This window comes from Dermacentor albipictus, chromosome 1, assembly GCF_038994185.2.
Source record: "Dermacentor albipictus isolate Rhodes 1998 colony chromosome 1, USDA_Dalb.pri_finalv2, whole genome shotgun sequence".
Lineage (NCBI taxonomy): Eukaryota > Metazoa > Arthropoda > Arachnida > Ixodida > Ixodidae > Dermacentor > Dermacentor albipictus.
In genome coordinates this window covers 309179875-309204503 of record NC_091821.1, presented here as the reverse complement: position 1 = coordinate 309204503, position 24629 = coordinate 309179875, and the positions used below count along the sequence as shown (strand labels likewise).

The following is a 24629-nucleotide window of genomic DNA, read 5'->3' as shown; positions in this document are numbered from 1 at the left end:
AGGGCTCGACGTGCCCTCGATTTTTAACACGCACCCATTTTCTGTGACGAAAAAAAGAAGACGCTGCCCTCAACTGCAACCCGCACCCATTTGCCATGACCTAGAGAAAGAAAAGACCTCTGTAGTGCTGCACACCTCATGCTTTCATACAGAAGTGCAACTTTCTCTCATTTGGAAAGACAATGATTTACTCCCAATGAATTAAAGTTGCGATAAATTAAAAAAAGCCACAGTTTCACCTGAAACACGAAGAAGCATCAATTACGGTAGATCCGATGGGCTGCGCAGGCAGCGGGTTCTGTGGTAACGCCGGTCAACAGAGCCCTCTATGCCCCTCTTTTAGGGTTCGGTAATAACTAAATCTGATGCCCTGCTGGTGAATGCATGGCTCTGCGGTATACCTGGTCATCTCAGCTGTGCTGTGGTGGAAATTTTTGAGAATTTCGTGCATGGGAGGCTTTGTAGCATGCCTTCCATCGCCAGGGAAGCAAAAGCGCCATGCTGAATACAGTAAACCCTCGTTAACTCGAAGTTGTAAAATCCGGGAAAAATTTCGAGATAAGCAGAGTTTCGAGTTAAGCAAAGTGCCGAAAATTTCAGTGACCGGGTCACTGAAAGAGCCAGTAACAACCAGCACTGCTAACAAACGCCCCACAGCACGAGGGGAGCTTTTGCAAAAAACGCAGAATTCCCAGGAAAAAACTGAATTTTATTGTTTTGAAAAGAACTGGGTGATGCTTGCCTGCTTGGCGTTGGCATTCGGCGCGAGAAAAGCGTCCTCGAGCTGCTGAACGCACCGCATGAGCCGTTGTTCGCCGCCGCTGCATTCAACTTTGTTGCGGAGCAAACGTAGCAGGTTTCTCGTTTCTGCAGTTGTCGGCACTTCTCGAGGTCGTTCTTGGTCAGCGTGATCACCGTCGTCGTTCACTGCCATTTCAACAATGTCGGCGTCAGACAACATTCCGGTAACGGGCACGTCCGACTCGTAGAGCGCGTATTCTTCAAAAGTGAGTTCGCCGTCTTCGGCATCGCTGGCGCAGCCGGCAGCTTTGCGGACTTCGTCGCAAAGTTCATCGCAATCACTAAACTCGTCAGTGTCTGGCTCGAGCGATTTCTCGCCGCGCGAAAATCCTGCGTGCGCGAAACAATTGGCAATCGTCAATGGACGCACTTGTCGCCAGGCTTCGGCGATCAGGTGGACTGCACCCAGCAAATCTATTTCGTACTTCTTACCACTGTCGTAAGAACACAAAATGCGGCGCAGCAGACTCTTCCTGTAGTACTTGCGAGCAACCTCAATGACTCCTTGGTCCATCGGCTGGAGCACGGACGTCATATTAGCAGGCAGGAACTCCAGCGTGACAGCCTCCAAGTTGTTGATTTTTCCGTGGCCGGGGCAGTTGTCCACGACGAACAACACTTTCCGGCCGTCCCTTGCCATTTTGCGGTCAAGAGCACGTACGTACTCTTCAAAGAGCGCTGCAGTCATCCAGGCCGTTTTATTGGCGCGGTAAGTCGCATCTCTCGGGAGCCGTGCATTTCGGAAGCACCTTGGATTGAGCGACTTACCGATAACAAGCAGCGGCAGTTTTTCATCGCCGGTGGAGTTGGCTCCGAAAAGTATCGTCACTCGGTCTTTGCGCTGCTTAGCGCCTGAGCACGCTTCTCCCTTCGGCGTGTATGTGCGGCTAGGCAGCATCTTATAGAACAGTGCTGCTTCGTCGAGGTTGAAAATGTCCTTGTCCGCGTAAGCCTTTTGCAGCTTAGCGAGGCGGTGGTTGCGCCAGGTGTCTGCAGCCCCTTCATCAACAGTGCCGCTTTCGCCGTGGATAGGCTTCGAGGCCACGTTATTTCTTTTTTTAAATCGTTCAAACCAGCCATTGCTGCAACTGAAGTCTGTGTGGCCCATCTGCAACGCCAGCGCGTCTGCCTTCTCCATCATCATTTGGGTTGTCACGGGAAGGTTGGCTGCCCTGACATTCCGGAGCCACAGCATGAGCGCTGCTTCGACGTCCGGGAATTTCGAGGCCCGAATCCGCTTCCGCTCACTGGAAAAACTTTGCTCGAAGCCATCGAAGACCTTCTGTCGATTTTTTACAACTGTCGAAAGCGTCGACAAGGGGATGCCGAATTCTTTGGCGATGCTTGTTTTGGATCTTCCCCCTTTCTCCACTTCCTTGATCAACGCGACTTTTTTCTCCAGCGTCAGAGACTTGCACTGCTTGGGGCGGGACATCGTCGTCGTCCGTTGACCACACACCACGCACACAACAAAAAAAAATCGCAGTCAACGCGTCGTGCGCACAGCGCGACGAAACAAAAGAACAGCAGAATCGCACACGCACAATAACGTTCGCACGTGCGAAATGCGGTGGCACGACTACCCGATAAAACCCATGAGCCCCCGCGCGCAAGCGGCGCACACCACGTGACTGCTTCCAAGGTTACTTGACGTGGTTGACCGAAAACGGCTGCATCCGCGGGAATTTTGTATTCGCCCTTAGATCGTGACCGCGTTCGGCACTTTAGTAGGAACCAAGCGCTCGCTCGGACCCTGTATCACCTTTAGGTAACGGCCTTTGCCTTCAGCCGTCCCGGTCAAAATTTCGAGATATCCGTATTACGCCCGAAAAATGCTTCGAGATAAACGGGTGCGAATACATAACACCTATGGGTGGGGAAGGCGCGGCGTGGAAAACTTTCGACTTAACCGATATTTCGAGATAAGCGAGTTCGTGTTAACGAGGGTTAACTGTATATGCATTGCGCACGAGAAGGCAGACGCCAGTTCAATGCGCTGCTCAAGTTGCGCTATGCCATGCTGCAACGGCAGACTGCTGCAATATGTGTGTATTCGCTTAAGGGGGGACGCGGGTCTTGAAATCGCGAAAAATGGTCAAAAATGGCAATTTTCAAAAATTGCGTTTTTGAAGTCCTTAATGTCCCAACTATGCCTCTACAAAATATTATGGCGCAATTCCTACTCGAAGTATAAAATAAACGGTAATTTATAAACGTCGGTGAGCCGAAATTGAACGCCAAGCGCGAAGATTTGCCTCATTTTCAAGCTGCCGTAGCTCCGCGCGACGCGTACCGATCGGCGCCATCTTGGTCTCGTTTGAAAGCTGGTTTCCCGCTCTCCATTCTGGCGCCCCTCGGCACGCTGTAGACCCTCGTGCAGCGGAGGGATTGGCACCCGTTCTCAAGCGGGAAATCGTCGCGAGACAGCCGCTGATTGGGTGAACCGGGCGCCTCCTCGAGGCGCAGCCCTCTGATTGGCCGTGACGTATGCTTCGCCTTCCGCGGCCGCGTTGTCCGACTCCTTCACGTCGTCTGCTTTCGCCTGGACGCACGTCATTTTTCGAGCTCCTCTTTGTTTCCTAGTATTTTTCGTTCTGCCTTTTTCTTTATCGTTCTTCTAGATATTTTGGCTATTGGGTCGCTTCTTTTAACCACGAATTTCTTGCTTTTGCGTGCCTGGTGGCTTTGTTCCGCGTGTCACGATGGCGCGAGACGCGCGCTTGAAAGCAAGCACGCGAAAAGCAGTCGGCAAAAAGAGACGCGCATGGAATAAGAACAGCGCTACATCGTCGAGAACTACAGCTTCGGTGATGCCGCAAGCTGCTGTGCCCTTGGTGGATGCGGCAGGACTGAGCTCGCCAACAACAGCTTCGCCGGTGGACGCGGCTGAACAAACCCCGTCGACGCTAGCTTCGCCTGTGGACGCGGCTGGACAGTGCCGATCAGTGTCAACTTCGTTACCGCAAGTCTGTGCAGTGCCGGTGGATGCGCCTGGACTAAGCCCGTCGAAAATGCCAACTTTTGAGACGCTGCAAGTCGCTTCGGATTCCGTGTCGTCGGAAGCGGCCGAGCCGGCTGACCTAAGCCTAACGTTGACTTCGGCGTTTCCGCACGCCGCTTCGGTGCCGACGGACGCGGCTGAACCGAGCTTGCGTGCTCAACGCTTCGACACGGTGTTTTTCACGGAGGCGGAGTGCGCGGGGCGCGAAAATTACGCAGACAACGTTAAAACTTCATTGGCGAAGCAGTCCGCGACTTCCCGCAAGTTCGAGCTAATGAACGTCGGCACAGCAAGTGAAGATGACGATCGCGGCACAGAGTACATCATCGTTGATCTCTCAGTGCTAAAGAAGATGTTTGTGTCCACAAGCTGCAGCAAGTGTGGGATGACCACTCTCCAACTCGCAAAGTGCAGTGAGAGAGAATACGGCCTAGCAGTGAAGTTGGAGCTCACATGCTCAAATTGCGATTTCGCCGAGCGGCACTTCTCGTCGCCACGAGTGCCCGGGAAATCCAACATCACGCCCTTTGAAGTCAATTTGCGGGCAATGAAGGGAATTCAAAGTATAGGCAAGGGAGCGACTGCCCTAGCAGATTTTTGTGCCACCATGAACCTCTCTCACCGAGGACTTCACCACAAGACTTTCAGGGGGCATATGGACACCATGGTGAAAGCTTGCCAGGCAGTAGCTACTGCTACAGAAGCAGCAAGCGTCAAAGTGGTGAAGGACATGTACAAGAACTTCCTGAATCCACCAGGAAATGTAGATGTCATATTTGATGGCACATGGAAAACACGTGGTCACAATTCAAATATTGCAGTAGGCTGCATCATAGAGCTATACACTGGCCTAGTACTGGACCATGTTGTGCTCTCGAGGTACTGTCGTGGGTGCCAAGGGGCACCTGATCCCAGTGATGATGGGTACGGTGACTGGGCTATGAACCACAAGTGCATGAAAAACATCGACTGCAATGCCGGCCGGATGGAGACTGAAGCAGCTATCATTTTGTTCAACAGGTCTCTGGAAAAAAATGGGTTGCGGTACACAACTATACTTTCTGATGGTGATAGCCGCACCTTTCATGCATTGACCTCAGGAGAAGTGTATGGATATATATCCATTGAAAAGAAAGACTGCTTGAACCATGTCCACAAGCGGATGGGGACGGCTCTTCGCAACTTGGTGGAGAAGAAGAAGGCACAAGGAGAATCTCTTGGCGGAAAGGGCAACCTCACCCAAGATAAGATAAAGAAAATTACAAACTACTATGGGTATGCCTTGCGGAGCCACAGCCACGACGTTGCAGGCATGAAAAAGGCAGTGCATGCCACGCTGTTGCACATGACCTCGACAGATGAAGCCCCAGACCACAGTTGCTGTCCTCAAGGGGTTGATTCGTGGTGTGCCTTCAATCGTGCTTTGGCGAACCAAGTGGAGCCGTCACCACACAAAAACCCTCTGCCAGGCCACGTTCGCACTGCTCTTGAGCCAATCTTTGCAAGGCTGGGCGACGAGGCCCTCTTGGAGCGCTGCAAAGATGGCATGACACAGAACGCCATTGAGTGCCTACACTCTGTCATTTGGAGCCAAAGCTCCAAGAACACGCATGACTCTTTGCTGGCTGTTGAAAGAGCTGTTGCAGAAGCAGTTTCTCGCTTCAACCAAGGAATGGCAGCAACCAGCAGAGCTGTTGCAGCACAGCTTGGTTACAGTCCTGGGAGCTGCCTCATTCGTAGGAGCCTTGAGAAAGATAAGCAGAGGCTGTGCAGGTCTGATAAAAGTCACACCAACGCTGAAAAGGTGAAGAAGAGGATGGCCAAGAAACACAAGCCTGACAGAACCCAGGACTACTGCCCAGGACTTTTGTGAATGTGTGGCAGATTCATAGAAAATAGCAGGTGACTTTTTGAGCTTTTTTTTTGTCAAAGGCCAACGCAATACAGAAGTTTTCACAATCTTTACATGAACAGATTTCTGTGAGTTTGGTGTTATTGTGTTCAGTAATGACTGGGCTGCATGCTAAAGCATTAAATTTTTCCATGTGATAGGTAAACAAAAGTGGCAGAGTAAGCAAAACTTTGAATGCAATTTTCTCAGCTTTGTTTTTTCGATCAAATGCCTTTGCCTTACGGAACTTTTCATAATGTTTGCATCAACTGATTTTATTGAATTAGGTATCATTTTTTTCAGTGAAACCTCAGCTGCATCCTAAAGCTTTCCATTTTTCATTAAACCAAATAGACTAGCAATTAGGTCAGGTGTAAGCTAATTACTCCTGCATTGTTTTTTTCTTCCTACTTTGATATTCATTCATGACCTATATGATGACTTTTAAAAAATTTCTTTAGCTTTAGGATGTGCAGTAGGTCCTTGGAAATGACAGCTATTCTTTAAAACTAGTTTTTTTAATTAAGAAATTACCATAATGGCCCGTAACAAAAGACCTATGTGGGATAAGTTATTTTGCGATATCTTCATTTCTAAATGAGATATATCAAATCTGAATATATATTTGGAATCAGCATTGAAAGATATATCTGCATGCGAATTTTCAGGAAGATACGTTAAGAAATAAAAAAAAAGTTTTCAAGACCCTCATCCCCCCTTAAGGGGGTACACTTGTCTTGAGGCAAAAAAAAAAATCGTGAAATAAATCGATTTTTTGAAAATAACATTTTCAATAGCTACAGCTACTGTTCCTTTAATTCACCAAGTTTCATATCTCGCGGAGGAGTATTTTGCCTGCTATATCAATTCATAGCATGACTGTGAGCTGGATTCCACGCGCACGATCGCAGCCATCTTGGTCTTTTGGAAAGAGGAGTCTTCCTTCAATTTTTTACCAAAGGCGACTCTGCCGGCTCGCCGGTTACGTTCAAATCCGGGAAGAAAAAAGTCCAAACATGCGATCCCATTCGTCGACTAGGGTGCGTGACCTCGTAGGTTTGTGACATGTGTGCAATGATGTCCTATCCACCGACGAAGTTCGCCAAGAGGCACAACTTCGGCAAAAAGAAAGAAAGAAGTGATCAGCTTATAACTTTCAAAAGCATTCTATTCCTTTGGAGAGCATCGAGAATAGCCCCACCACCAACCACAAGTGCTGCTGAAGCCACAGACGATGCTGAAGCAGGCTTAGCCAGCTCACCAACAAGTTAAAGTGTTCCCGACAGCAGCCGCGTTCGGCATGATACTGCAATGTTGCAGCGTGAAAATTTGCTGTAGAGGGAGATGAATGCTAAAAAAAACTTCGAGTTCTTGTTTCAACGCCAGCAACACAGAAGAAATTGGATTTCCTCACTCACGCCGATGGCGTTGCGGCTGCACCCATTGCAATATGGTAACGCAGATTTAGGGTTGTACTCAATTCTAATGTGCACACAATTTTCGGGCCCGTTTTTTGGGGGAAAAAGTATGCGTTAGATTCAAGTAAATACAGTAATTCGTGTTTGCTTGATGCGCTCAGCTTGCATTACATATCCAAGGCGAGCTCTGCATGTCTTGAAAGTACAATGCTGGTGCACTTCCTTTTCGTCTGGCTGCTTCTGTGTTTAAAAAAGTATTAGTTTAATGGAAATGCTTTCGTAATAGGCATAAATATATTTTCTGACGCAGGCACAAGAAACGGCGGCGCCATCGTAGTTCCTCTTCGTCATCCTGGTCATCTTCTTCCTCATCAGGAGCATCATCACGTTCCTCCTCATCCAGTGGTTACAAGCGCCACAGTCGCAGGCACCACCGCTCGAGAAGATCTCGCAAGGACCGCAAGGTTTGTATTGAAGCTCTTCCTGTGTCAAACTTTACTGGTCTTGTTTGAGATCATCTTGTAACACTGTGTTGAGATCCTGTTGTATCCCATTTCCAGGCTCTGGTCTCATTGTTTGATTTTTTTTTTTTACTAGCTTTGCCCTGTTATTTCCTTTTAACCTTAGGTTGACCTTATCTTTTTTGCTTCAAGCCTAAATACTCTTTGCGTTCATGCCAGTGCAGTTCTGATTGTGGCCGTACCAACAGCCTTTGTTTGTTACTTGCATTTGAGAAGCATCCTTTTTTTTTCTTTTTTTCCCCAAATAATATTGCATTGAATGTATGTGCATTGGTTGAAATGATTTTACTGTATTTGCTCGCATAATGAGTGCACCCCCAACTTTGCTACTGTGCAGTCCCACAATTGAACAGCCATGCTGTAGTTTTTTGGAGAGACTATAATCTTCTAACTCTCACGCATGTGTCTAAAGCAAGTGCACTTAATTCTTAACGCATCCTTTCCGCCAGTTTCGGCGCAAAGCCATCTCGGAGATTCGAGAAAGAAAAAAACGCAACTGGCTCTCTGCAACATACACAGCTTACGTACTGTACGCTGACGTAACAGAGCGTGTGGCTGGGTGTGGCACACAGGAGAGGGCAGCTGGCATTTGATTGGCATAGTTGTCATAGACGGGAGTAGTGTCGAACTCGTGTGGCTGTGGCTCGCTTTGGGTTTCAATGCGGCCTTGGATTTCAGTGTGTGTGATGGGCCTTAAGGGGGGAGGAGGGTATAGGAACTAACTTTTTTCTTTCTTGACAGAATGGGCTGAAATTTGGCACACATACTGCACATTGCAATAAAGAGACAAATCTAAAATTTCATTAGGATATCTTAATTAGCTTTTGTTTTATAAGAATTTATAAGTTCCTTGCTTGTGGAAAGCCTGGCACAGTAACGAAATATGATAGGGAGCTGGGAATACTTTGCATATTTGCCCAGATGTCTAATCTACATCAAGACAGTGTTCGATTTTTTTTTTTTTAGTGCTATAATAATTTTTTGCTCAACATAACATGCACATGACTGTGCTTCACTGCATGGAGCCATGTAGTAATTGTGAAATAATTAAATAATGGAAAGGTAATTAAACCTTTCAAGACTGTCTTTACGTACAGCACAGCTTGTGCATCACAGCAAAACAAACTGGACCAAAATCGGTCCAGCCATTGTTGTGCTACGCTTTCCACGAGCGAGGTGATTGACAAAAAAAAATGCAATTAAGAAAACTGGCTTCAAAGTTTTAAAAGCACTGCAAATTTATTAAAAACACCAGGGCTGTTATATATTGAATTATTGCTATCAGGCATCTTCTTACACCTTTGCCTCATTGTTTGGTGGGCCTTGGATGCCTTCTTCAGGCGTTCTTTATCCTTTTCTTGCGCCGTCTGGAGTAGTGCATGACCACCATTTTCACTGCCAGACCGAGCCTGGTATCGCAGTGTACACACCCACAGAACGCTGTTGGCATCTTGGGCACGGAGTTTTAGCGATCAAAGAGTTCATCGCGGAAACAGGCATAATAATGAACTCACAGTCACAGGGGGCCGAAATTTGTTCTTGGCATTGCTGCTTCCGCTCAGTCGCATACACTGCGCGAATGGAGTCGCGAACGCTGCATGCCTGCGCATCTGCAGTCACCGCTGACACAAAACACGGCTCGAGGCACGTCTGAATCGTGCGACGATTCGTCTGGTGAGCCTTGAGTCACCGTACAGTATGTAGCTCGTCGACGGTTGGGGCTCACTCACAGGCTGTGTGTCCCTGTCGCACGATGCATCGGAAACGCACACAGTCTCTGCCGGCGATGGAGACCTTCGACCCACGTCGCCTCCAACAACGCGATCTCGGTTGCTGACTCGCGCGGCCGTACGCACAGGTGCGAGAGCCTCCGTGGGCACGTCTTCCGGTGGCTTGGTTATCAGTGTCGATGTCACAGGGCGATTGTCGGCTTCGCTGCTGAAATCGCACGGTGCAAGATAACGCGGCACGTTATCCATGTGTTCAGTAGGGTTCTCCGCTTCTCCCGCTGGCCGCCGTCTTTTTCTCGCCGTAGGAGGCTTGCGCTTCCGTTTCCGAAGGCATGCTTCATTTAAAAGTTCTTTTCAAACGAGCGACGGTCCATCACTGACCTGGGAGCTTTCATAAATCCGAATTCTGCAAGTGTCAAACGAAGAAAGACGCCGGCGTGGTTTTCAAAGCAGACAACTGCGGTCCGCTGTGGTTGCCAGCTTGCCCGCAGCTGCAGCAGCAACCAATGGAGAGACGCCTTTCAGTATGGCAACCAATCGGAGGCCCGCTTTCACCGCACGGCCCTTGTGACAGCCTCTAGCAGACCCGCGCTTCTTTTGTGTTTGTGTGCTTGTTACAAGATGGCGACGGCCGAAGAATTCAGAAACGGAATGGCGAAACTTCGAGCTTTCGAACGATACCAAGATGGCGGCGTTCGGTGGCGGAAAAGACGAGTTAGGGCTCCGCGAACTGCGGTGATTTTACGCGATTTAAAGCTGTTTTCTCGCCCTACGCACTGATAAATTTTTTTCGGGCACTTTTAGTGCGTTTTCAGTCAAACCATTTTGATACAGTGTAGATTAGGCATTGCAGATACCGAAACGCGTCGTTGCCAAAAATCGATCTTATTTTGTGATTTTCGAGATCTGATCCCCGCGTCCCCCCTTAAGTGAAGTTATGCGCCGGCTGCAGGACATAGTTTATCTGCTCACAAAATGGAAATGCTGAGCAGACGCCAATAAACTTTGACATGCCGATGAGCAGGACAGTCGAAAGAGACACACACAGCGTGCTTGTCAGATCAGCTGTGCGCTTCAGTGTGGTGCTTGCGCTAATGGCATACGGCCGGAAGCAGCTGGGGCGCGATTGGAGATAGCTGTTTAGAGTGCACATTCAGTTTCACCACACGCAATTAGCCTAGGCCGTACCAACTATGCGCGACCCACATGTTGGTTCTTCATTCTATGGTAGAAGCACGATGCAGATGAAGCGGCCAGCGACCTGAATGGCAGGTTTGGTGGTTCCAATGCAGAGTGAAGTTGTGGTTTGCAAATGGTATACATGTATTTTTACTGCAAAGTTATCGTATGCATGTTCCACATCATTACCGTCTTGATTTTCAGTTTTTGCTGTTTCGAAATTGTCTCCTTAAAATTTACCCCCGCACACTGAACGCACCCCCCAACTTTGCTTTGGTATATTGGGGAAAAAAGTGCATGCACTATGTGGCTATATACGCTATATGCAGTAATACAGTCGAACCCGGCTATATCGAACCCGCAAAAAAAGACGCCGATCAGCTCAATATAGAGCATAATTCGATATAAGCCTGCTAAATAATTGGATTTCATAAAAGCACATACCATTTATATAATCACTTTATTGATGAAACTAGCTTAGTTTTGCACGAAATAGTCGTGTATTTTGTTCTGCTTGAGCAATTTCACTGCCTGTGACGTGCGCACTTTTTCACATTGTCTATGGAGTCGGATCAGCTGAGGCCGCAACTTTCTGCATTCGTGCAGAAGTATCGGACTAGTGCGAGCACACCAATCACTTTGGAGGATGTGGGCCAAGGACCGTCGTTGCTTTCCTCATTGTGCCCACTTTCACTTGTGCTTGGTTTGATGTCGGCAATGTAGTCTTGTTTTCGGGCTCTCCCGTGGTCATGACACCATCATTTGCGCTCACAAACTCGTCCACCATTGATTCGTCAACAGCTTCCGGAAATTCTGACAGCTTGCTCCAAACTTCAGCAACACCGACAATGGCTTTGTCGCATTCATCAGAATTTACAGTCATCAACGAGCACGCAGAAGTCGGCATGGCTGAAGCAATTTCGGATGAACAACTCGTACACAGCCGTGCGTACGCGTCAGGCGCCACAGGCACCAGGTCTCGAGTTTGGCTGTTTTAGCCCTAATCTCCCCTTTATTCTTCAAGATCGTGCTGAGGGTGCTCCTCGGAATCTTGTACGCTGCGGGACCATCCAACTTCTCACCGCTTTCGACCCGATTTATGATTTCCAGCTTCACGACGAAAGGAAAATTGTGCCGCTTCATCACGGCAGCACTGCGGGAGAAGGCCCACAAGGCACACACACAATTAACCAGAAAAGCAGCGAGACAACTCGCACTTTTGCCATCTTGCACGAGGGCACAAGAGCCTCTGATTGGCTGTCTGAGCAGGCGCTGCGGGCGGGCCAGGATAATTTTTTACAGGGGGGTGTTGACGGCTGATCCGAGCCAGTGTGGTCATGGTAGGAAGAACGGTTTGCCGGAGCCGCGCCGCCGGGTTTTCCCGCCACCGTGAGGGAAAGTGAACTTCCGGGGGCACTTTCCGCCACTTGACGTTCAATGTATTGTGAGTCGCTGCTATTTTTGTTCGATGTAAGCGTAATTTTTGCAATATACACTCACTGTAACTATACCGTGTACAGAAATTGTTCAGTATAGTATCCAATAATTTGATGTAAACGGGTTCGATATAGTCGGATTCGACTGTACTTTGAATTTGGGTGCTGTACCATTGCAGGAAAGCAAAGCTGAGCGGCACCGTGGTTCCAAGAAAAAGCGCAAGTCACGCGATGGCCACCGTGCCAATACCAGCCCTCCTCCCGAAGAAGTTGCCCCAGCCGCCACTGGCAGCGCTGCTCCTGGTGGCACAGCTTCAGAAAGCTACTGGAAGGACGAGCCTGCTGTGGTGCTTTCCTCGCCCCCTGCTGAGGCGACAAAGGCTGCTGCGTAAGTTCAACTGCACTCATTTTCACTCTTAAGGGGAGATGTGGGTCTTAAAACCAACTTTGTTAATTTTAGTGTGAACGGGGTGATATTTAACAGTATTGTTCGGCTTTTTCTGCTGATTGCAAATATCTAATTAGATTTTGTATATCTTCATTAGAACAAATGATGCAAAGTTTTTAATACAGAAATTTAATCAATTTCTTACGGGACTTTTCAAAAACTTAACTTTGTCAAGAGGAAAAACAAAGTATATGGCCAGAACGCCAGAGAGTAGCTCTAGCCGGTGATGCTATTTTTATTGTTCTCAGTGCAATTATAATGCAAAAATACCAGATGTAAACATAATTTCAATATCTTTGCTAATTTTCATTTGTATTTAGTGGCAATTAAAATTTAGCCGGGAACTTTAGAAATAAATAAATAGCATCACCGGCTAGATCGATTCAACACAAATATATTGGTACCAAACATTTTGCTGGTACTTAGAAAGAACATATGAAGATACCCCGTAAGGCAGTGTGCGGTGTTTAAAAAAATGAAGCTGAGAAAAACGAGTTTGAACTTTTAGTTCACTATAACTTTTAATGGACTAACAATATGGCAATATAAATTGCACCACCATGTAGCCCTGTCTTTCAGCAACAAGTTCATCACACATATATGGCCATTTTGCAAAAATAACATTGAGATATTGGTTGCAAAATCATGCATAGTCACTGAAAGCAATGCCAGAAAGCTAGCACCACGAGCTTCACATTCCTATTTTAGTTCCTTGTTGTACAGAAGGCACACAAGAGACATCCCTATGCAAATAAGGCTGCGCAGAGTTCATGGCCACAACAAAATATGTCCTTTCCACAAAGTTTATGGCTACAACAAAAAATTTGAATCAAATCCCAGTGGTGGTCGCCATATTTCAATGGAGCTGAAATGCAAAAAAGTTCCTGTGCTTATGTTGTAGCGCTTCCCAAGTGGTCAAAATTGGTCCAGGATCATATCACGGTTTTGGAACGTAAAATTCCAGAACTCAAATTTAAAAAAAATTATCTCTTGCACACTCTCACAATTGTGCATTCAGCAAAAGGTCACACCTATACCTATAAAAGCTCAGGACTGTAGGCAGAGTCTGTTGGTGGCTTGTGCCTCTTTGCAAGCTTGTTTATCAAAGCATTTCTGTTTGTGTGATCCTTGTTGGATATGTGAAGCCTCCGACGATCCTTTCGCGCATGCCACACGTGGAGCACTCCAGCACAAGCTTGGCACAGAGCCCGTACTCCTTGGCGGGGTACTTCGAAGCATCAGCGTTTTCTTGGCGCACACGGGACACGGCATAAGTAAAAAAAAGTCTTGCACCACGGATAAATCCACGACGGCAAGTTCCGTTCCGCTGTCGCTGACGTCCTCTTTCGTGTCAACACCCAGCAGCTCAAACTTTCGCTCCGTTGCAGACTGCGACGCCAGGCGCCTTATCGGCGATCGCTGCGCGCTTGCTTCTTTCTTCGGTCGTGAAGAAAACGGTATCTACACGGTCTGCGGCAACATGCGAGGCGTGGGTGGACGAAGTGTTGATGCTAGACGTACTGGGTTGCAGCTCGGAACTCGATCCGGCAGAATCTTCAGGCAGACCAGCAGCCGGCAACTCCGGGTACACGACAGGCTTATCCGTCTTCTGTCGTGCATTCCACGGCGGCCTTCGCGCCTTGCCGAACGCTTGACGCGTAGTAGTCTTCATACGACGGTGTCCTCCAGCCATTCGGGCAGCGAGAAAGACACTTTATCGAACGTTGTCGAGAAGCGAGCGGCTGAATGCTCACAGCGGCGCGATGAAACCACACAAACACGCAGCGCGCACGAGAGCGACCGGCCTGTCGGCAACGCGGGAATCGGCACTCAAATGGCGCCAGACCAATAGGAGCGAGGCGCGTGGGGGGCGTGCGCGCTTTGGCCAATGAGCGGCACGGGCGCATCCTTCAGAAATGACGCGATAGCGTCGGTTCCTCCTCACCTACGCCATATTGAACCGGCGCAAAATACGCACAAAGAAAGCAGCTTCCAAACAAGCTCAAAATGGCACCCGCCGGCCAGCGCGTTCGCAAATGACGACGGCGCGAAGTTCGAACATTTTTGGCGATTTTTTGCTAATTCCGCGGCCACCCTGGCCCGTATAGGTGTTCTTTTTTATTATTTTCCGATTAAATTTAGGTTCTAGATTTCGCGGAGGGATTCTTGAATGTATAAACATAGCGAAAACGCACTTTTTCAAAAATCGACTTTTTTGCGATTTTTTGACATTTCAAGACCCGCGTCTCCCCTTAACACCCTTAGCAACTTTTCTGCTCATTGTGAAAGCCTGCTTCTCCTTCGAAAGGTGACCAATACATTTGTTGTTCTGCACTCACACAGACTAGATTGGTAGGACAGTCGAACCTGCTTATAACTATTCCAGATATAACGATCAATCGGTTATAACCACCACTTTTCAGTACATTTATGATTTTCCGTCCCTACCTTATGGAAACTGTTTCCGGATATAATGAACATCTTCTAAATTGCCATACTGGTACAACAAACGCTTCGAACATGGTCACAGTAGAAAGAAGGCACACGCAAATTGCCGAAGCACGGAAGCACAACCAAATCGGGCGCACGGCAGTGCACGGGAGTGTGCACGCTGCTCTAGTCCAGCAGCGATGATGATACTGCCTGTGAGATGAGCGAGCTACCGCCTCGCACCATTTCGGAAGCTGCAAAGAAGGCCATGTGTTTTCAAGGCATCGGGCGGGTGCCGTGACAGCGTCACTCTCGTCTTTTGCACAATTGCTGGTGTGTCACTGTGCGCATTATGCCTGTTTCGACAATTTGGAATGACCATTCGTCTTTCCACTATGGGAACAATGGCCGCTCAAGCGTTCCTGTCGATGCGGCCCAAGTCGGCGAGAACGCTGCCGTCATGCAATGCTGCAAAGGATCGGCGGTTACTATGCAATTATCAGGAGATCACGGTTCGGCGGCACATCATTTGTGCGTTGCTGATTGCTGATAAATGTTGGCGGTGACCTTCTACCTTTCGAACATCGTTTTTTCTACCTTCTACCTTTCGAACAGGTTTTTCAACATTTTTTAGAGTTTTACAGCACACGCAACACTCATGGGGGGTGTCGATAGTTGATGGAAGTGCTTCTGTTCCATTTGCGGCGGCACCCCCAGAACGGCGGTGCTTGCAGGGAGTATCGATAGTTCATGGAAGAGCAGACACCGTTCACATGCTTCTCTTTCCCTGTAGCTCTTGGAATGCTCTTAGTTTGACGCGTTCGACTCGACTGCCGGCTGCATGCTACTTCCATGCTTCCTCAGTCGTCATGTGTGCTCCGGGCCCACTAAACATTTGGTGCTCATTCACAGCAGCATTCAAGAGGGCTGCCATCCTTTACTCCTAAGAAACAAATCACTGAGCAGCGGGCCACAAGTTCGATGTTTCTTAATGGGTGGTGCGAGAGTGGCGGCTGCAGCGAAGCAAAATTTTCACCTGTGACGGCAAGTAAAGAATTTTTCATGGGCCGAAGTCGGGACGCTTTCTGGAGCTGTAGGCCAAGCTTGCGGCATACATCGCTGAACTGCTTGATCAGTCCCTTCCAGTGAAGTGCAACATGGTCATGAAACAAGCCCGGATCTCCGCCATTTAAGGACCTGCTCCGCCAAGAGTACAAGTGGCTGGCGGCAGACTGCGAACTTATGACAACCGGAGCTGTCAAAAGAGCCTCCTTGACCGCTGCGTGTGGTTGGGTGCATTCAGCGTGGGCTGCTGTCCCACAAGATGTGGTGGCGTGGTAGTTTGCCAAATGTGGAATTTCGCTGGGCGATGACGTGCTGTGGGACCGTAGCAGCGATGACTATGGCAGCACTAGTGAGGATGATGGCACAAAAGAAGACGAGTAGTCCAGTGACCATGCCAGCTACTAATGAATTTTCGTTATGGAATGCGCCCTCAGGTATGCTCTATTTTTTTTTTCCCTTCCACACGCGATATGGGGGAGTCAACTACATTCAAGCCAACTTACAATCGTGTAAATACGGTACGGTATGATGAAATACGGTATGATGAAAGCACTTCTCAGTCAAGTTCTGTCACTAGTACTCAACCACTCGTTGGACAAATCATACTTGTATTATAAGACAAAATAAAATGCTGCTTGTCCAGTTGTATTTCACTTTTAGAAAAAAGAACTTGTTTAAAGAACCCGGACAACGACGCGGGTGGTCGAAAGGTTTCGTTTTCGTTCGACTCTGCGCCGCCCACGCTTACACGTTTCAGTAGTTATGTTGTAATGCCGCGCTGCTTTTGCTCTGGCCGCATCATGGGTGTTCGGAGTTCCCAAAACTTGCGTGCAGGACTGGCGCAACTCCAGCGGCTGCTACGTACGGGGTGGCCCCTCTCTTGAAAGCGATCTGCGATGGAGCCAGAGTTTACGCATCTAGGCATACCGCGCTATGTTCCTGTCACTTAGTTCCCATTGAATCGAGAGGCTGCTCAAAAGTCAATTCACTCGCTCCTGCTACCGCACTTCCTCCTTTCAGCATTTTGATAAGTTTCCACAGTTATTAAGTGGGATGTGTTCATGTTCGCTTGTGCGTGCATGACACCATGCCTGTTAATTTAGTTAGTAAGCGAATGTTTAAAAGTTTCTACGGCCGATAAAGCTACTATCCTTACTTTTCGTATAGCTGCCTACTAATTTGCTACAAAAATCAATGCTTCTTCGTCTTTCAAGTGAAACTGTGACTTATTTTATTGATTGCAACTTTAGTTTCTTTGGAGTAAATCATTGCCTTTCCTAATGAGAGGAAGTTGTATTTCTCTATGAAACCATAACTTGTGCGGTACAGCAAAGGGTACTTTTCTTGTTTTAGGTCAAAGTAAATGGGTGCGCATTACAATCGAGAGTATGTTAGAATAAAGTAAATATCGTAATGTGTTGAAATGTTGGCTTAAGATTTATAAGTGCAGAGCCATGCATACATGCAGCCTGCTGCTGCTTCCTATCTCTGCAGGGGCATGGAACAGCAGGTTATTGATGGAACAGAGTAGCATACTTGCGAACTTGTTAACCTTACGGAATCGGGTTCGTTCTACAATTTTGCAAATGCTGCTTCAAATTTTACACGCACAAAAGTTATTCTGTGTGGTAAAATATTTTAAAGGCATTAAAAGACGTGGAAAAGCTATATTGCAGAAAATGCACACAAAAAAAATTGTGGTGCCCTGTGCCTGCCCTGTTTTGACATCATGAGAAGCCATATAAGAGAGGGGTAGTACTTGCTTCAAGCAAGTTTATTTAGACAAGTTCCCGAAGCAGGGGAAATTGGCAACAGCTAAGTCACTGAATAAGTCATTGTAGTCGAAAACAAGGTCATTGTAACAAGAGAACATTGCGTTGCTTGTCAGCCTATGGTGTTCCAAGTTTTCTTCTGTGTCTATAGGTAAGTCACAGTATAAAGTGTGTATGTATCTCGCAAGAGGTGCGTGATACATATGCTGTTTGTGGCTTCAAAGCAAGAAAATGACACTCCTAAATTAGCTTGAAATCGAACGTGCACCTGATATTTTAGGAAGGAAAAAAATTCAGAGTTTTATCATTTGAAATTTTAACTTTATTCAATTAATGCTATCGTCATCACTTCAACACTGTCTATGAATAATGAAAATATCTTGTCCTCCGCACGGTCCACAGCACATCTGATATTCTGCATTTATCCCAACTGCAGCAATCGCAAACAGGATGCTTGCCCATCCCTAGATTGCCACCGTCATTGTCCGATTTTTTGGACTCCATAGAGACCACAGAAATGTTAGAAATAAATGAATGCACGCCTTTTACTTCTGTAAGAGCTCAAATTGCCACAGGCACATCCGAAATAGCTCTGAATGTCTGCCAGTACATCTAATTAGGCATGTTCGTGCTCCTACTGTAACGGGAGACAGCGGATGCATGTGTGTGTGTATAACTAAGGAATAGATAGTGTGTCCTGTGACAGTGGCCCCTTTCCATTCTTGGCATGCTTCACCGCAATACATTGCATTTGCTTGATTGCATAACACTGCTATATTGTAGCAAAGCTCACTTTTGAGAAACATGTTGAGAGCGCTTGACCAAGGCAAAGGAGCTCGCGGCCAAGGCGCAGTGCACGAATGTCCAGTGGTGGAGGAAACAGGTTTGACGGAGGCTTCATCAACCAGCACCAAACAGGACAGCCTCATAGGGGATATTACGGAAAGTACACTAGCTAATGAAGAGGTCTTGACCCTTGAAAGAGAAACGGTGATTTTAGAGAGGAAGAGGCACTCTTTTCTGCAGCCCTTAAGGGGGAAATATGTCTCGGCACCTATGACCTTTGGCGTGGATCAGTGAGCATGGCACGAGCAGAGTCGCCGCTGTTACTGACAGTGGCGAATTCTTTCAGTGAAAAACATGGCATCGAACAGCAGGGAGCTTGGTAGTGAACGCCAAAGCAGCTAGGCCAAGCGTGGCTGTGGTGACTACAGTTGCAAGCGAGATAATATAAATGTTGCTGGTGGTCACTTCGATTATTGTCGTTTCAGACCTGCGGTCGCAGCACAGGGTTAGGGAAATCTGATCGTGAGGAGTTTCAGTGCCCGAAGTTCCAGGCGACCTTATACAGTGGCTCTCTATGAGGGGTACATGGCGGTGCCATAAAGGCGTTGGAATTATTGGGCATGTCCGCAAAACCAGTCATGGACTGTACTTCGTCCTGCAACACATGCAAACACTTCATGCGACTTGTTGCCACTAGCTTAACATGTAACTTATCGTTTGAATGTGCTTTCATAATCGGGCTGAAAGCAGAGCATTGTCGTCATCACGCTATGCATGAACTTGCTCTGTCGGTATCCATGGTCACCATCTTGTGATCGCAATGGCGATGGCACTGGCTACAACTGTAGGCTGTTGCAAACATTATTTCAGTTTTGTTAGTCTCTAGGTTTCATATCAGGTAAGGCCGTTGAAGCATTTCTCTAAGAAATTATCTCTGGTAAAGGCACCCATTGGTATTGGGTAATCGCTGTACAGTAAAACCTCGTTAAACCGTACCCGCTTAAACAGTAGTTTCGGTTTAAAAGTAGTAAAGTCAATTCCCCGACTCAGCGGCCATTGAACGTAATGTATTTTGTATCCGCATTAACCGTACCAGCTTATTGCGTACGCATCGGTTAAAACGTAGCGTTTCCACTTTTCGTCGCGCAAACATGGCGGTGCGTCGTCTCCATTGGGCGGCCCGGCAGAACAACAAGCCTCGGAGATCGGTACAACGGCCTCCAAGCGCCCTGTGCGTTTGCATGTGAAGCCGCATCAACATCAACATCATTTCGACGCCGCATGGACGCCATGCCAGAGAGCGTTGTGGCGTCGTGCAAGCGAGGACTCGCGTCATGTCAAAGCTAGGATAAAAAAGACGCCGGGTGCTCAGCATAGAAGAAAAATTAGACATCGTCCGTGCTACCGAACGTGACACGAAGAAGTCGGCGCTGGCCTGCGACATGGATCTGCTGTTGACTACAGTGTGTGGCATTTGGAATGCGAAGTTGCTCGGCAGCGCTGCTGCGACCGCGAAGAGATGTCGGCTACGAGGTTCGACTATTCACCATCGTTGCCGCTGTTGCTGCCAAAGTGTCAACTAGCGACGGTGATGAGGACGACACGGAAATCGACAGCACGGGCTATTCAGGCCCGACAGTGGCAGAAGCTGCGCGTTACGTCAGCCTCGTGAATGCGATCGTCGCAAGAACAGGGGCGCGATAACGTAACTATTCCAAACGAAAAGTTTTCCGAACTCCGGCACCCGGCAATGAAAAAGGCGCCACGGAACTTATGCAGCACTACTGCGCGCGTGCACGGAGAATACGTAACGCCAAAGGAATCTGTCGTGCCGTGCGAGTGTTTGCCGAGAAGAGGGGGGCTGGCTGAGAAGCTGGCACGCAGCTTCAGTAAGTTTGAGGCCGCTGTCGTCGTGCTAGGCCGCCGTGACATCAAACGAAAATAACACTTACGTCCCGCGAAGTGAATAAATACTGCATGTTTTTTCCCCTTTCATCACACTCTCCCTGAGTTCCGTTATCGACTGGTAAGTGGGCGATCTCATGCTATTTCGCTTAAACAGTACTACCGTTTAGTACGTACTTTTTCCGAGCTCCGGCCAACTACGGTTTAACGAGCTTTCACTGTAATAGTTAATTGTGAGCGAACGTTTTTGCTTCAAGATATTCCTGGGGCAAGCCACAAATAGGCATCTTGGTCAGGAGAGGATGCATTTCCTGTGCCCCAAGCGCTGCCGTGACAGGTGCTGCTGCAATTATTGCAGTCCCCACTGCGGGTCACCATTGGGGATGGGCACTTGCGTGATGACCCGTCAGGTTCAAATTATCTAGCCGAGGTTAATTTCAGGATTGAAATAATGAAATTCCTGTAGAAATGTATGAGCTCTGGTTAGGATCGAATTAACGGAAGTCTTGTGTATTGCAGCTCCTTTATTCTTCTATGATAAAATAGTTTTTTGATTATGCGCTGGCACTACGGTGATCAATTTGATTACTCTTGAGGAGAGCTACACTTCGTGGCTTGAACGTATATAGATATGACTTCAAAATTGAAGCTTGTGTATAGCCGTTTAACAATATGAAAAGCTTATAAATAATGAATTGAATAGTCGAAGTGCCAGTTACTCGATCCTAATGTGCACTGTTTTGCCAGATAATTCACTAAAATTTGACGTGCACTTTGTAAGCATTGAACCATGGGTTAAATTTTCTTATATGTCAATTTGATAGCAGTCTTTTTTTTTTCGCTTGATTTGAAACGCCCCTACTTGCTACCGTTGTGAAGATACTAAGGATGTGAAAATTGTTCGATCTGGCGCAATATTGAATTCGTATTGGATGTTGTCTCAAGCAACTATTCGCAACCCCCCTCCCCTCTTATTCCGTAATGTCGTTTCATTTGAGTCTTCTATGTGCAGGCAACGCAACTCCCTGTCGCCGTTGTCGAAGAAACTGGCGCACCTCTACGAGGACGAGGACGAAGCGGAGATACTGAAGGCGAGCCGCGTCGATGACCACAGCGAGCTGTCGCCCAAGGTGACCTTCCTTATGAAGTCCAACCAGGAGATGCAGGCGCCGCGCCTGTTCAACGTCGACGCCAAGTCGGCCGCTGCGAGCACGGCCTACTACGAGCGCAAGGACCGCTCGTCGGAGTCGGCGCGAGCCCCGTCGGCCGAGCCGGCGCCGCGCATCGAGTCGGTGGTGAAGCGCACCGAGCCGCAGCCGGCACCCGAGCGCAAGGGCATCGAGTTCAAGTGGAAGGCCGTGAAGAAGCCCTTGGCGCACGCCGGCGACAGCCACGAGGAAGGCTCGGTGAGCTCGGTCGAGCACCACGAGGACGCGCCGCAGCAGCCGTCGCGGGGCGCCGACGACAAGGCGGCGGCGTCCAGCCACGAGGAAGGCTCCATCCACTCCGACTCCGAGCCGGCCAAGCGCAAGAAGGACCGGTCGAGCAGCCGCGAGAGCAGCCCCAAGGACGACGACGAGGACGCGGGCAAGGGCAAGCGCAAGCTGCGCCGCCGCTCGCGCGCCGACTCCGAGAGCTACTCGTCCTCGGGCCGCTCCAAGTCGCCCGTGCGGAGGCGCCGCAGCAGCCGGCGCAGCGCCGACCACTCGGACGACTACTCGACGGACCGTTCGAGCGTGGCGTCCCGGGGCCGCCGCCGCCGCAGCAGCCGCGGCGGCCGGAGCTCGGACAGCTCGCGCGACGACTCGCGCCGCCGCCGGTACTCGTCGGAGGACTCGCGCGATGGTGGCCGCCGCCGCAGCCGCAGTTACAGCTCGGACACGGACGGCTCGCACCGACGCCACTCGCCCATGCGGCGCGGTGGCTACCGGCCCTACTACTACAACAACAACCGGGGCGGCTACTACAAGGGCAACTTCAACAACCGCCGCTACAACAACTACCGCGGCGGCTACCAGAACAACCGGTACTTCCGGGGCGGCCGCGGAGGGCGCCGTCCGTTCCGACCCTACTACAACAACCGGACATCGCCGCGCTCCTACTACAACAGCGGGGGCGGCAGCTACCAGCGCAGCGGCTACAGTCGCGACCGGCGCTCCGACTCGGAGACGCCGCAGGATCGATCCTTCTGCCCGCCGTGGAAGCGCCGCAACCCCATCGTGAGTCGCGCGCCCGACGCCGAGGAGCTCAAGAAGCTGCGCGAGGCGGCGGCGCAGCGGGCGCAGGAGAAGCAGGAGCTGGCGGCGGCCGAGGGCGGCGGCGCGGCGAGCACGCAGCGCATCAACAAGGCGACCATCATCCGCAACTGGCTGGACGACGGCGACTCGCGGTCCCCCCCGCGGGCGAGCAGCCCGCCGTCGCGCAAGAAGGACGACGCCCCGCCGCTGCCGCCGCCGCTGCCGACGGACGCCCCGCCGCTACCGGAAGGCGACTGAGGCCTCTCTCTCCTTGTTCTCATTACCCTCGGCAGGTTTGTTCATTGTGTCATCCTTCATTTGCCCCGTGGAAGGCCGAAGCACCGTGTGTCACGTCGAACTCCTGCTGCGCAGAAAAATAGCGTTGCGTCGAGAAAATAAAATTCTCAGGCATTCCCAATGAAGCAAGAAGAAAGGGTGGGGGGGGGGAGGAAGGGGGGTCGCTAGCTGGGTTGGAGACAACAGAGGGGGCATTTCGCATTGGGCTGTGTTTGGCTAGCTACGGCCAGCTCCAATATTGCTTTTGTCTAGGAAATACCAGAGGAAGCTCATTTTTACTTATCTCCCGCACGCAAATGAAGGCTCTATTCGAGACATCGATTTTTTTTCTTTCCTGCTTTGTCCTTGTACATAGAACAATAAAATGTTTACCTGCAAACATTTGTGCGTGTCGAACATTTCGGGTGCAGCGCGAGCTTAATGCTGCCCCCGCTTTTCTCAGTCTTTGCCGCAGTCTCCTTGAATACCTTTAGAAATGGTTTCAGGCGCAAAAAAAAAAAAAATAGACGCACAGGCGCACGGACTCGCGCGATGGCCGTCGCCGCAGTTAAAGCTCCGACAAGGACGGCTCACGCCGGCGCCACTTGCCGATGCGGCGCGGAGGTAACCGGCCCTACTACTACAAGAGCAACTTGAACAACGGCCGCTGCAACTACCGCTCCAGACAATTTTCTGCCACATGACCAGATGTTTTACTTTGTGCGCCTGATCTAGTATTGCTCGGGGCACATCCCTTTGTGTGTGACTTATTAAGCGAAAGCCTTAATCTCTGTTCCAAGGTCGCTTTGTGAGCTGCAGAAAATATCACGTGACCGAAGGAAGGCTGAAAGCGAGCCAGAGCATGTGCAGCCGTGTATAAGTGATAACTAACTTTTTTTTTACCGCTCTTTCATTCTCTCTATAATCTTTTTCTCCCCACTCCCCTTACCCTGTGCAGTGCTGTTGAGGTGCCTGCCCTCCCTTGAGAGACAGTTACGGCACTGCACTTTTCTCTTCATTTCTTTTTCAAAATCACTACTACTAAGTGATAATTAACAAAGTAATAATTGATTAGTGATGGATTAGGAATTAAGGATAATTAAAATAGATTAAAGTTGATGGAGGTGGATTAGAGTGAAGGTGGATAAAGGTGCATTAGAGGATTACGGGGGATTCGAGTGAAGGATTAGGGTGGATAAATGAGGATTAGAGTGCATTAAGGATAATTATCGTGGATTAAGGTGAATGAAAGGATTAGGGTAGGTTAAGAAGGATTCAAGTACATTAAGGATTATGGTGCATTCAAGTCGGAGGTGCACTAAGGAGAATTGTGTATTACGGTGAATGCAGGAGGATTAAGCAGGATGAACGTCGATGATGTGGATTATGGTGAATTAGGGTAAGGTACATTGAGGAGAATTCATGCCCATTAAGGTGTATGACGGATTAGCTGGATTAAGGTTTATTACAGTAGGCTTTACAACCTTAACCCTCCATCACCGCCGTGGTTGCTCAGTGGCTATGGCGTTGGGCTGCTGAGCACGAGGTCGCGGGATCGAATCGCGACCACGGCGGGCGCATTCCGATATGGGGGCGAAATGCGAAAACACCCGTGTATTATATTTCATCATCATCAGCCTAGTTACGCCCACTGCAGGGCAAAGGCCTCTCCCATACTTCTCCAACTACCCCGGCCATGTGCTAATTGTGGCCATGTCCCTGCAAACTTCTTG

At 49.0% G+C, this 24629-nt stretch overlaps 1 protein-coding gene across 10 annotated transcripts in view; it reads left to right on the top strand.

Moving 5' to 3' along the window:
• Window positions 1–23298, top strand: part of LOC135907022 (tetratricopeptide repeat protein 14-like) — an 86892-nt gene extending 63594 nt beyond the window's left edge. For all 10 annotated transcript variants that reach the window (XM_065438695.2, XM_065438689.2, XM_065438688.2 and 7 more), the window contains 3 exons: window positions 7422–7575; window positions 12157–12365; window positions 21396–23298. In XM_065438695.2, coding sequence (XP_065294767.1) covers window positions 7422–7575; window positions 12157–12365; window positions 21396–22878 — 1846 coding nt within the window. In that variant the 3' untranslated portion in view covers window positions 22879–23298. The remainder of the gene's footprint in view (window positions 1–7421; window positions 7576–12156; window positions 12366–21395) is intronic.
• The last annotated feature ends 1331 nt before the right edge of the window (window positions 23299–24629 follow it).